Here is a 13,977-nt window from a genome sequence, read left to right as displayed (position 1 = left end):
TGTGTTTGAGCATATGAAACCATCAGCATGATGAATCGTTTCCAAATGTGCCTGTTGTGTGTTAAACTCCTGTCGTTTCTGTGTGGGACGAGACCAAAAACATCTGCTGCTTGTTTTTCATTCCGCAGCAGAAACAAGCTTCCATTTCATTCAGGAACTCGCCAAAAATAAACAACCGTCAGAAGAATTCTTCAGAATAATTTCCATTTTTAAGTCACAATGTATTCCTTCTTTTATAGTTTTAAAAAACTTTAAAGTTTATTTATCCACAGAAATAGTTTGCTCAAAGGCCTGAATCTTTACTGTAGTAAAACTCATGATTTGTGATGTGAGGAGCTGGACTGGAGGAACGACACACACAGACTCAAACCTCTTAAAAAACGTGTTTTAATGGAACAGCTGTGCAGAACACACACTTCCTCCCTCTGTGCAGCTGCCTCCCGCCTCCCATCATGCAATGCAATGTGTAAACAATGAGTGTGATTCCCGTATGAGGGTCTCGCCACAAGAAAAGACCTGAAAGAGGCCCTCGACCGGCCCCAGAGCACCAGATGATCACATGACCACAGACCTCTGATATTTACAGTAAACAAAAATCTTTCTTTGGCATTTTAAAAATCATCAAGATTAAAATACAGTTGTAAATAACATTTCACCTAAGAATGATTGCATATAATATCCATCCCAGAATGCACCTCTCCCCTCACACACAGTATACATGTATCCCAGCATCCCGAGAGCCGAAGAAAAACTACAATAAAATCACATTTATTCGTCTAACTATGGATTCAGATTCATGTTTTCAAGTTTTAGTATCTTAAAATATCAAATAATTATTTGTGTTTAAATGTAAAGTTTTTCGTTTTATTAATTTTCCATTATTAAATTAAACTCATATAATCAGCATTATATTAGCATATAAAAACTAATAATATTTTATTATAACTGACTGCTGATATTATACACATATTTATTATTTCACCTGCTCTGGTTTTAAGTTTCACGATAGAGACGCAATCTGGACAAAAACTGAACAAACTGCTCAAACTTCACAATAAAGATCATCAGTGAACGGCACTCCGCATCTGTTAATCTCGACGTTATTAATGCATTATTAAAATCTAATGTTGTGTCTGTTAATATTATTTAATGGATAACATGAACTTCAGCTGTATTTCTATCAGCAAACATGAATAAATCCCGTAATAAATGCATGAACTAATGGAGATTATTGTAAAGTGTCACCAGAACTGTTCCGAACTTTTGCAGGATTTTGAGGAAGATGAATCCCTGATATGGATACGCGCTGTGAATGAATCTCTCCGTCGCTCAGAAGTTCTGGTCCGGCTCCTCGCACGATCCGTCTCTGGCGTCGGGACAGCGGCAGGAGAATCCGCCGGGCCGCGGGAGACACAGGTGCGAACAGCCGCCGTTCTCAGCGGAGCAGTAGTTCAGGCCTGCAGGGCATTGTGGGTAAATGATGGTGATGCCGTATGTGCGTGAACGTCTCTGAGGGAGAAACTCCTCCACCTCCATCCCATCCTGATGCTCCATAGCAACCACCGCTTCCCTAGCGACAAAACAAAAACACAAGCATCTATTCAGTGAGTCGGGTGGTGATTCAATCGGAGTCTTTTTGAGCGATTCATGAAAAGAACTGGTTCGTAAGAGTCATTTGTTAGTGAATCGGACCTTCTCCAGTCGGTGTAGAAGAGCTTCCCGCCGTAGGACACCATGGCGAACGGATACTGAATCCCTTCGGTCAGTTTCCTGCGGAGACGAGAGAACGGATCCATACACTCCACCCGACGAGTGCCTGAAACACACACACACACACACACACACACACACACACCGCTTCAGTGATTCATCAGAGAAAAACATCACTGATGCTCAACCATCATAATTCATATCGCAAACACTGACCTGAGGACAAAATACAAATAAAACACTCGTTTTAAAATAAAAACAATCAAAATAAACCACATACTAAAATTAATTAAATCATGAAAATGTCAAATTAAAATAAATAAATAATTTTAAAACCAAAACAATCAATATAAGCCACTAACTAAACATAAATAAAATCATAAAATATCAAAATAAAATAAATAAATTGTTTTAAATAAAAAACAAAATAAGACACTTATTAAAATTATTGAAATGAAAAATATAAAATTAAAATAAATAAATTACTGCAACATAAAAACAATGAATCAAAATAAGACACTTACTAAAAATAATTAAACCATAAAAACCATAAATGTCAAATGAAAATAATTAAATAATTTAAAAATAAAAACAGTCAAAATAAACCCTTACTAAAAATTCATAAAATCATACAAATGTCAAATTAAAATAAATAAATACTTTTAAATAAAAAACTAAATAAAATGCATACTAAAATTAATAAAATAAATGTCAAATTAAAATAAATAAATTACTAAAAATTTGTTAAATAATAAAAATGTAAAATAAAAAAATAATAATTTAAAATTAAAAATGGTGGTCAAAATAAAGCACAATTAAAATAAATGAATTAAATAATTAAAAAAATGTCATTTTAAAATAAATAATTTTAATAAATGTAATCAATCCTTTATTAAAGCTGGAGAATATCGTCTGACCTGCGTCGGCCCAGCACAGCTGCCGGCTCTGGGGGTCATAGGTCAATCCGTTGGGCAGCCCCAGGCCGTCCTGCACCAGCACCGTCCGGTCGGTCCCGTCCATGCTGGAGCGCTCGATCTTCGGCCCGTCTCTGTTCCAGTCGGCCCAGTACAGGTGTCTGCAGGACGGGAGAGAGAGAGAGAGGACGTCAGCATGTCCCAGCATGCTCTTCTCACGCTGCTGTGACGTCACACGTACCCGTGGGTTGGGTCAGCGATGATCGGCCGAGGGTTGATGAGGTCATTGTCGAAGAGGACGCGGCGGTGGCTGCCGTCTAACCGCGACACCTCGATGCGGTCCAGGATGGAGTCGGTCCAGTACATGTTTCTGGACATGTGATCGATGGCGATTCCTTCAGGACTGCCCAGATCTGCTCGCCGACACACGACAGACACCAGAGACGTTCACAGACGACACACAAACATCTGAACGCCATTATATCAAGTGACAATTATTTCATTTTTGATCATCAATCACAGGGTTTCCCAAACTGGGCTGATGAAAAGATAAAAATAATTACTGAAAATTAATAAAATCATGAGAATTAAAATTATTGAACGTCTTGATATAAAAACCCCAAAAATTAATAATTAATTAAATGTATAATTAAAATTAATCATGTTAAAAAATAAAAAAACACACAAAATAAAATGAAAAATATAAAATTAAAATAAATGAATGATTGAATAAAAATATAAATAAAACACTAACATTTATTAAATCATAATAATTCACAGTTAAAATGTATCGTTTTTAAAATAAAAAAATAAATAATAAAATATAAAATTTAAATAAATGATTTAATAAAAAATAAAACACCTACTAAAAATATATCATAAAAATATAAAATTTAAGTAAATAAATGATTTAATAAAAAATATATATAAAACACATACTAAAAATTTGTTTAATCATAATAATTCACAGTTAAAATATATCATTTTTAAAATAAAAAATAAATAATAAAATATAAAATTTAAATAAATAAATGATTTAATAAAAAAATATATAAAACACTTACTAAAAATTAGTTTAATCATAATAATTCACAGTTAAAATATATAATTTTTTAAATAAAAAAACACTTAATTAATTAAATCATACAAATGTCAAATAAAATATATAAGTGATTTAACAACAATTAAAAAATAAAGCACTTACTAAAAATTAATTAAATAAAAAAGTACAGTTAAAACAATCAAAATAAGACATTTTTATGATTTTATTAATTTGTAAAATAAAATATATAAATCATTTTAAAATAAAAAAATCAATATAAAATGCTTATTAGAGATGAAATATTTAATCGGTTTACCTGCATGTCATGTGACCATTAACCGTGAAATATTAACTTAAAATCTCAGGGGGAATATGAGTAAAGAAAGTAAATATTTGAGCTGCAGATAAAAGCGGCTCTAATGCAGCGGCGTTTGGGTCATGTGACATGAGGACTGTAAAGCACGCACCTCTGCTGACGAGGACGCTGGTTTGGCCGCCCGTGATGGTGGCGCGGCTGATGGCGGGTTGTGTGATGTCGGACCAGTAGACGGTCTGTTCCACGCAGTCGTATGCCACAGCGATCACCACTTTACCCTGAACACACACACACACACACACACACACACACACACACACACACACACACAGAATCTCAGTCATTCTGACCGCTGCTGTCAGAACACAGAATCATCTGGTTTGTGAGTTTTGTGGCTGGAACATGTCGTTCTGACCCGCGACTCAAGAACAGGTCAGTGTGTGAGAAAAACACAACACACATGGTTTTCATCACAGAACAAACATCTAAACAAACATCAAGATACACTTAAAAATGACTTTATATTGAGAATTTAAAGGGTTAGTTCACCTGAAAATGAAAGTTCTGTCATTAATTACTCTCCCTCATGTCGTTCCACACCCGTAAGACCTTCGTTCATCTTCAGAACACAAATTAAGATATTTTTGATGAAATCCGAGAGACTCGTCCATATAATCAACACTCTCAAGGTCCAGAAAGGAACTAAAGACATCGTTAAAACAGTCATGTGACTGCAGTGGTTCAACCTTAATGTTATGAAGAGACAAGAATACTTTTTGTGCTCAAAAACAAAACAAAAATAACCACTTTATTCAACAATCTCTTCTCTTCTGTCATTATCTTACACAGGTGACGCAGTAACACAGTGAAGCTTCCGTGTTTACGTCCGAACGCCGGCTCAGTATTGGCCAAAGCTGATCACGTGATCAGCACGACGCATGCGTGCCAATTAATAATGAGTCGGCGTTCTGACGATGAACCTGGAAGCGCTGGACGTAAACAACGAATGAGAATGACACAGAAGAGAAGAAATTGTTGAATAAAGTGGTTATTTTTGTTTTGTTTTTGCGCACAAAAAGTATTCTCGTCTCTTCATAACATTAAGGTTGAACCACTGCAGTCACATGACTGTTTTAACGATGTCTTTAGTTCCTTTCTGGACCTTGAAAGTGTTGATTATATGGACGAGTCTCTCGGATTTCATCAAAAATATCAGTGTGGAATGACAGTAATTAATGACAGATTTACTAACGCTCTTAGATTGACTAAAGTCACGCAGTGAGAAACGAACAGTTAAAGGAACGACACCACAGTTATTTCTGCGGCTCATGCATCTGCAGCAGATTCTCTTTCAGACGATGAATTTATGGCAGGAGAGTCATGTGACGTGATTTACTACAGCTTACGGTCAGTTTGCTGGTGTTTACACCATTATTCAACAGCCTGTTTGAAGCTGTTTTGCACATTTAATTTAGTAAATCTGGCCCTCAGTCTGATTTTCTGACAAATCTATCAAAGTTTGTGCTTAAAAACAAGTTGGGTTCAGAAAATCATCTTGTTTTCGTTTTGAATTCAGTTTATTTTTCTGATTCCACTGGCAGATATTGTTCTCACTTCATTCTGTCTTCATTTCTTCAGTCATTTCTCTCCTCCAGTAAATATATCTTGATTTAAGAAAGCAAGACAGAAACACTGAGGAAGAACATCATTTTCTACATCAACTCTGCATTTTAAACGCAACAATCTTCTGTCTGTCAAAGGTTTTGTTTGTAAAATTATCTGTGCATTTTCAATAAATAACATGTTTTGTGTGTGATTTAAGCGTGATTTAAGCGTGTGCTGGACTCACGGGCACGTGCAGAAGCGTCCTGGCCTCGTCTGCGCTCATGCGGCTGCCGTTCAATGGGAGGAGCTCGATTCTGCCGCTCTGAGCGAATAAGAGGTCTGCTCCGGGAGTCAGAGGGCTGATGTCAGGCCTGGGGGTGGGGCCAATGGGGGGCGGAGCCACATTGTGATCGATGCCTATGGGAAGAAGGCGGGGCTTGTGTTACACTGAATTCAATATCATTTAAAATGTCAAAGTCAGGTGAAATCAGTAATTATCAAATATTCTGTGAATGCTCTTACACATGGGTCTGCGGCCCGCTGCGGTTCTGGAGCCGGGAATCTCCTGTCCCGACACGTCCACGCACCAGCACTGGCCGAGGCCGGCGTGACACTGCAGGGGTTCGTACGCACCGTAGCCGTCGCAGGAGGGCACGTACTGACCGAGCGCCGGACGCGGGCGGAAGGAGGAAGAGGTCGAGGCCAGCGCCGCGGCTCTGTGTCGCTCACACGCCGTCTGCTCGCCGCCTGAAACACACAACACGAATCAGAGCGGGAGAAACTACGAGAGTTTGATCATGTGACACTGTGTTTTCTCAAAACCAGAACATTTACTGGAACTGGACACACAGATGATGGAAACTGTCTGCCACACACATGTTCTGTCTGGTTCTGTGTGTCTGGGTTTCGGGGCCCGGGGCCTTCAGGAAGAGGTTCTGGTGACAGTGCGGTGACATCTGGACCCGCCGCAGACCCGTCACGACATAACAACTCATGTGGCTTTAAGAACATGAAGACTATTTTTACTTTTTTATTGATTATAATCCATAATTAAGCATATTTCCCCCTTAAATGATTCATTATGGTGATGAAAAACAAAGTATGATTGTAAGTAAACATCACAGCAGCGATTGTTGTACTAAAATTAATCCATGCTGAATTATTATTACTTTATATTTTAAGTATTTTAATCATCATATCTGAACTGGATGATTTTTGCTGCAGTATTACAGCCTTAAAAATCCTTTAAAAGGCACAAATACATTAATAAACAAACTTTAAAGTAAATTTGAAGTACACATCTTAATGTGTTTCTGGACTTATAGTGAATTATTCATTAATTTTGTTTATTTAATTTTTAAAGATTTTTTATTATAATTTGTATTTATTTATTTTTCTACGGAAGAGGATTAGGGCCAAGCAATAATAAAAAAATAAAACCATCTTAAGATTAAAGTAGTTAAATTTCGAGAAAAAGGTCGAGATAAAATGTTGAGAATAAAGTCATTAAATTATGAGAAAAAGTCGTTAAATTACGAGAACAAATTCGTTAAATTATGAGAAAAATGTCGTTAAATTTCGAGAAAAAAGTAGATAAAATGTTGAGAATAAAGTCATTAAATTACGAGAAAAAAGTTGTTAAATTACGAGAACAAATTAGTTAAATTATGAGAAAAATGTCGTTAAATTTCGAGAAAAAAGTCGAGATAAAATGTTGAGAATAAAGTCATTAAATTATGAGAAAAAAGTCGTTAAATTACGAGAACAAATTCGTTAAATTATGAGAAAAAAGTTGTTAAATTACGAGAAAAATGTCGTTAAATTTCGAGAAAAATGTCGAGATAAAATGTTGAGATAAACTTGTTAAATTACGAGAAAAAACTCGTTAAATTACGAGAACAAATTCATTAAATTACGAGAACAAATTCGAATAAATTTTGAGAAAAATGTCGTTAAATTTCGAGAAAAAAGTCGAGATAAAATGTTGAGAATAAAGTCATTAAATTATGAGAAAAAAGTCGTCAAATTACGAGAACAAATTCGTTAAATTATGAGAAAAAAGTTGTTAAATTTCGAGAAAAAAGTCGAGATAAAATGTTGAGAATAAAGTCATTAAATTATGAGAAAAAAGTCGTCAAATTACGAGAACAAATTCGTTAAATTATGAGAAAAAAGTTGTTAAATTTCGAGAAAAAAGTCGAGATAAAATGTTGAGAATAAAGTCATTAAATTATGAGAAAAAGTCGTTAAATTACGAGAACAAATTCGTTAAATTATGAGAAAAATGTCGTTAAATTTCGAGAAAAAAGTAGATAAAATGTTGAGAATAAAGTCATTAAATTACGAGAAAAAAGTCGTTAAATTACGAGAACAAATTAGTTAAATTATGAGAAAAATGTCGTTAAATTTCGAGAAAAAAGTTGAGATAAAATGTTGAGAATAAAGTCATTAAATTACGAGAAAAAAGTCGTTAAATTACGAGAACAAATTCGTTAAATTATGAGAAAAAAGTTGTTAAATTACGAGAAAAATGTCGTTAAATTTCGAGAAAAAAGTCGAGATAAAATGTTGAGAATAAACTTGTTAAATTACGAGAAAAAAGTCGTTAAATTACGAGAACAAATTCGTTAAATTACGAGAACAAATTCGAATAAATTTTGAGAAAAATGTCATTAAATTTCGAGAAAAATGTCGAGATAAAATGTTGAGAATAAAGTCATTAAATTACGAGAAAAAAGTCGTTAAATTACGAGAACAAATGCGTAAAATTATGAGAACAAATTCGAATAAATTTTGAGAAAAATGTCGTTAAATTTCGAGAAAAAAGTCGAGATAAAATGTTGAGAATAAAGTCATTAAATTACGAGAAAAAACTCATTACATTTCGAGAACAAATTCGTTAAATTATGAGAAAAAAGTCGTTAAATTACAAGAACAAACTCGTTAAATTTCGAGAAAAAAGTCGAGATAAAATGTTGAGAATAAAGTCATTAAATTACGAGAAAAAAGTCGTTAAATTACGAGAACAAATTCGTTAAATTATGAGAAAAATGTCGTTAAATTTCTAGAAAAAAGTTGAAATAAAATGTTGAGAATAAAGTCATTAAATTATGAGAAAAAACTCGTTAAATTTCGAGAAAAAAGTCGAGATAAAATGCTGAGAATAAACTTGTTAAATTACGAGAAAAAAGTCGTTAAATTACGAGAACAAATTCGAATAAATTATGAGAAAAATGTTGTTAAATTTCGAGAAAAAAGTCGAGATAAAATGTTGAGAATAAAGACATTAAATTATAGGAAAAAACTCATTAAATTTCGAGAACAAATTCGTTAAATTATGAGAAAAATGTTGTTAAATTATGAGAAAAATGTTGTTAAATTTCGAGAAAAAAGTCGAGATAAAATGTTGAGAATAAAGTCATTAAATTATGGGAAAAAAATCATTAAATTTCGAGAACAAATTCGTTAAATTATGAGAAAAATGTCGTTAAATTATGAGAAAAATGTTGTTAAATTTCGAGAAAAAAGTCGAGATAAAATGTTGAGAATAAAGTCATTAAATTACGAGAATAAACATTAAATTACGAGAAAAAAGTCGTTAAATTACGAGAACAAATTCGTTAAATTACAAGAATAAACATTAAATTACGAGAAAAAAGTCGTTAAATTACGAGAACAAATTCGTTAAATTATGACAATAAATTCGTTAATTTAATGACTTTATTCTCAACATTTTATCTCGACTTTTTTCTCGAAATTTAACAACATTTTTCTCATAATTTAACGAGTTTGTCCTTGTAATTTAACAAGTTTTTTCTTGTAATTTAACGAGTTTATTCTCAACATTTTATTTCGACTTTTTTCTCGAAATTTAACGACATTTTTCTCATAATTTAACGAATTTGTTCTCGTAATTTAACGACTTTTTTCTCGTAATTTAATGACTTTATTCTCAACATTTTATCTCGACTTTTTTCTCGAAATTTAACGAGTTTGTTCTTGTAATTTAATGACTTTAATCTCGAGATGGTTTTATTTTTTTATTATTGCTTGGCCCTAATCCTCTACCGTATTTTTCTTATTTATTATTTGATAATTTTAATATTTATTTTGATAAAAAAAAATTGTATCTGGTGACATTATTCAGAAGAAAAGAGATGCATGTTTAAAAAAAAATGCATTTGTTGCAGTGCATTTAATTAATGCCAAATATATTTTAATTTTAATTTAACTTTATTTTAATCGGTGTATTTCAACAGGATGAGTTTCATTACAGAATTACAGTGTTAAAAAAACTAAAAATAAATATATAAGTAATAGATTCATAAATTAATACATCATACATAGTCAAGTGCTGAATGCAAATCATCCAAACACACACACACATTTATACATGTTTATATTTTATTTTTTTACTAAGGGTCTCTTATAATATTAGGCAAGCTTTTGTGTGAAAATGTAGTTTTTAATTACTATCGGGCTGTTTTTAATAAATCTGTAGCAGTGCTCCGATCATCAGGGATAAAGTTCAGCTGATGTTGTGATTCTCGTCCCTCATCAGCTCAGTGTGATTGGATAAGACAAGATTCTGAACAACCAATAGGTGTTAATATGTAAATGTAGACGGTCATGTGTACAGACAGAAGAAGAGCTTCTGACAGAAACCCTAGAGAACACTGGGAATGTGCTGACGGAGGAACGGGGCTGTAATTATCACGGCGTCAGAGACTGACTTCTGCCCTCAAATTAGGAGAACAACACGCTTGAACAAACAGACTCGCAAAAGTGCCGTGAAGTATTCGCCGCGGGGGAAATGTGCGGCAGCGTCTCACGGTACGAACATGAGAGCGCTCACTTCAATCTCACGTCACGATATTTCATCTCAAAATCAAAAGAAAAAGAAGAAATGCCACATTTTGCTTAAAGAAAATAAAGCCTATTTTAGGACCATTACGATTTTTGCATTAATTTGTGCTGAAAAATCTGAAGCAGCTCAACTGTTTTCAACATTAATAATAATCATAAATGTTTCTTGAGCAGCAAATCATCATATCAGAATGATTTCTGAAGGATCATGTGACACTGAAGACTGGAGTAATGACGCTGAAAATTCAGCTTTGATCACAGGAATAAATTACACTTTACTATATATTCACATAGAAAACATCTGATTTACATTATAATAATATTTCACAATTTTTACTGTATTTTTGACATAAAAAATGTATTTCAAAAACAAAAAAGATCCTATTCCAAACTTTTCAACATATATACATATATATATCTAGTGGTTGAGTGTATCCTGCAGATGGTTCAGTGAGGTGAATCTGACGTGACGTATTTTAATCATAAGAATCGCACAGCTGCAGATGATCTGTACAGTATATAAAAGAGAGCGGAGGAACGGATCCAGACACATTCCTGAACGCCCGTCTAAACGAGAAACATGTGATAATGTACAGCGACCCTCATCCCGCAGAGGAAGGAAAACACTGAGACAAACGAGTGTTATCTGACCATCACAGACGAACGACAAACACGTGAGATCTGACCTTACTGTTTATTATTCATTATTTTATATTTTTAAATATTTATTTAATTAAAAAATATATTTTATACTTAATAATTTTTTTTCAGTATATGTTTTTTTATTTCAAGTAATGAACATTTTTGTTACGGTTAATGATAATTATCATGATTATACATCATCATACCAGAACCAGGTGTGCAGCTGAAGCCATCGCCATGGAAACCAGGCCGACACTGACAGGTGAAAGAGCCCTGGGTGTTGTAGCAGATGGCATCTCTATGGCAACGGGCCGTCTGGCACTCGTCAACATCTGTGTGACAGAAAGAGACGATGACATCATGCTGCACTGTAGAGCAGTTCGGTCGAGTGTGTGGAGGAATGCACATCTGCTGTGTGTTAATGAAGCGCGTCTGCCCTCACACACACACCTCTGTCCCACTATCAGTGATGAATGACCAGCACAGCTGTGCCGCACGAGCATTTCCTGTCCAGATGACAGCATTTCCTGTCTTTCTAGGGGCCCTGCTGTCTGTCACTGCTCTGAGACGCTACAGCAATTCAACATTTCTGTTCACTGGAATAAATACAAACTAAAACTAAAACTGAAATAAAAATTAATTACACTTAAATATTAATATTTAAAAAACTGAATGAAATCACATGAAATTACTAAAAAGTAACATGAAAATTAAAAATATACAAATAAAAGTGAATTCAAAATATTAATAAAACAACACTGACAAAAAGGACCATCATAAGTGACTGATTCGAAATCATTAAAATCAACTCAAAATCAACATATTGATTTTAAATTCACCCCTTTTTTTGTCATTATTGGGAAAAACTGGATATACGAGGAAGCCTCATTTTAAAAGTGTGATATATAGACATGGAAATTAATCAATAATAATTAAATAATAATAATAATAATAATCATTTAGAATGAAGACACATTTCTTTAGTTATGCCAAACTAAAATATCTCATCAGGTAAAAAATTTGAATGCAAAATCTTTATCCGTTAAATATTTAAACACATGGAAAAGAAGTGAAAGCTCTTCAAAGATGAAAGTGTAAAAATGTTATAGAACTGTAAGTGTAGAGTAAAGCAATATTTTATACAAAATAAATAATTTGAACCCTAAAATGGCAATAAAATCAAAACCAAAAAGTTGATTTCACAAAATTTGAGCCGCTGAAGGTTTTAAAGTCTCATTTTCATGGTGACAGTGTCTGATTTCAAAACGGTTTACAGGATGAATTCTGAGTGAAGCTTCATTTATAAAGGCAATAAAAAGCGGCGGGACACAGACAGCAAAATAAAGCTGTGACAGCTACAGAAGATATAACACCATATCGGTATCGGCCGATATATATGTTCATTTTAATGTTATCGTTATCGGCCTGATAAGAAAATGGCTGATTTCCTTCAGCTGAGACACTTCAGATGTGCAAAACTAGATTTGATTTAGATTTATCAGCCAATATATCGGTTAATCGGCCTTTAAATATAAAGAATTATCAGTTATCGGTATCGGACACAATTTTCATATCGGTGCATCACTAGAAGACACTACACCTCGTCATCAGAATCTGAGCTGGAACAAACATGATAACAGATATGTTCACGTTACCCTGACAGGCCCGTCCGTCCCCGGAGAAGCCCGGCAGACACGCGCAGACGTAGGACGAGGCGCCGGTGTAACGGCATCTGGCGCGTTCGGGAGCGTCGCAGTCGTGCGTTCCTCTCTGACAGTGATCCACGGGACGCTCCGTTTCTGAACAGAACCCACCAAAGTGAATCAGAATCAGTCACACACTCAAGAACCCTGCAGAAGTGTTCGGTCACATGAGCGTCTCTCACCGACGCAGGTCCGTCCGTCGCTGGCGAACTGAAACCCGTCCAGACACTCACAGCGGAAGCTTCCGGGCTGATTGATGCAGATGCTGTAAGAGCCGCAGATCTGAGGGCTTTCTGAACACTCGTCCACATCTGACACACACACACACACACACACACACACACACACACACACAGGGCTTTATTTACTGATGGAAACACAAGCAATTCTTATAAACACTGTGATTTCAAAACAATATGAGTTTAAGGCCAGTGAGGAATGACACATAAATACTTCACAATTTAAAGCATATATTATTTTTCTTTAAAAAATGACATTCAATTAACTGTTTTTTATTCTATTCTTACATTTTACTTTTTTATTATAAAGTAATCTGCATGTAATTAAATATTTATTAATTAATTAAATGTAATTATATATATATAATTACAATTAATCAGATAAATATATATATATTATTAATTAATTAAATAAATGTAATTATATATATATTAGATACATTTTATATATATATTATATATATTTTATTATTAATTAACTAAACGTAATTATATATATATATATTATATACATTTTATATATATTTTATTATTAATTAAATGTACTTATATATATATATATATATATATATATATATATATATATATATATTAATTAAAAATGTATATATATATATATTTTTTTTTTGAATATATACATTTTATATATATTTTATTATTAATTAAATGTACTTAAATGTAAATGTACATTTTTTTTTTGGACTATAAATGTATATAGTTTTATTGATTAACTGGTAGATTACACAAATGAGAATGAGATTTTGCTTATTTAAAATATAAGCAAAATATTTTTTCTTCTTCTTTCTCTTGATTTTAGTGTAAAATATGACCTGAACATGTTCTGGAATGTTTTGTGAAATTCAGCTCTTAATAAAGTAAATGAAGCACTTAATAGAAAGAGCAGCACTAAATCACGGGTGTTTGTGTGTATTCTCTGATA

The 13,977-nt window shown here is 33.4% G+C and overlaps 1 protein-coding gene across 1 annotated transcript in view; it reads right to left on the bottom strand.

Annotated features, from left to right (window-relative positions):
* Window positions 1-371: 371 nt before the first annotated feature.
* LOC125256579 (nidogen-1-like) overlaps window positions 372-13,977 on the bottom strand; it is a 33,309-nt gene continuing 19,703 nt past the window's right edge. The window contains exons 10-19 of the mRNA XM_048172676.1: window positions 12,981-13,109; window positions 12,751-12,894; window positions 11,302-11,427; window positions 6,110-6,334; window positions 5,832-6,004; window positions 4,134-4,260; window positions 2,866-3,037; window positions 2,628-2,785; window positions 1,693-1,816; window positions 372-1,570 (exon numbers count right to left, since the gene is read on the bottom strand). Of these exons, the coding sequence (XP_048028633.1) occupies window positions 1,330-1,570; window positions 1,693-1,816; window positions 2,628-2,785; window positions 2,866-3,037; window positions 4,134-4,260; window positions 5,832-6,004; window positions 6,110-6,334; window positions 11,302-11,427; window positions 12,751-12,894; window positions 12,981-13,109 (1,619 nt within the window). The 3' untranslated portion in view covers window positions 372-1,329. The remainder of the gene's footprint in view (window positions 1,571-1,692; window positions 1,817-2,627; window positions 2,786-2,865; window positions 3,038-4,133; window positions 4,261-5,831; window positions 6,005-6,109; window positions 6,335-11,301; window positions 11,428-12,750; window positions 12,895-12,980; window positions 13,110-13,977) is intronic.

The sequence above is a fragment of the Megalobrama amblycephala genome, linkage group LG21, assembly GCF_018812025.1.
Source record: "Megalobrama amblycephala isolate DHTTF-2021 linkage group LG21, ASM1881202v1, whole genome shotgun sequence".
Taxonomy (NCBI): Eukaryota; Metazoa; Chordata; class Actinopteri; order Cypriniformes; family Xenocyprididae; genus Megalobrama; species Megalobrama amblycephala.
Note: the sequence above shows the minus strand (reverse complement) of the source record. Positions and strands in the feature narration are given on the sequence as shown.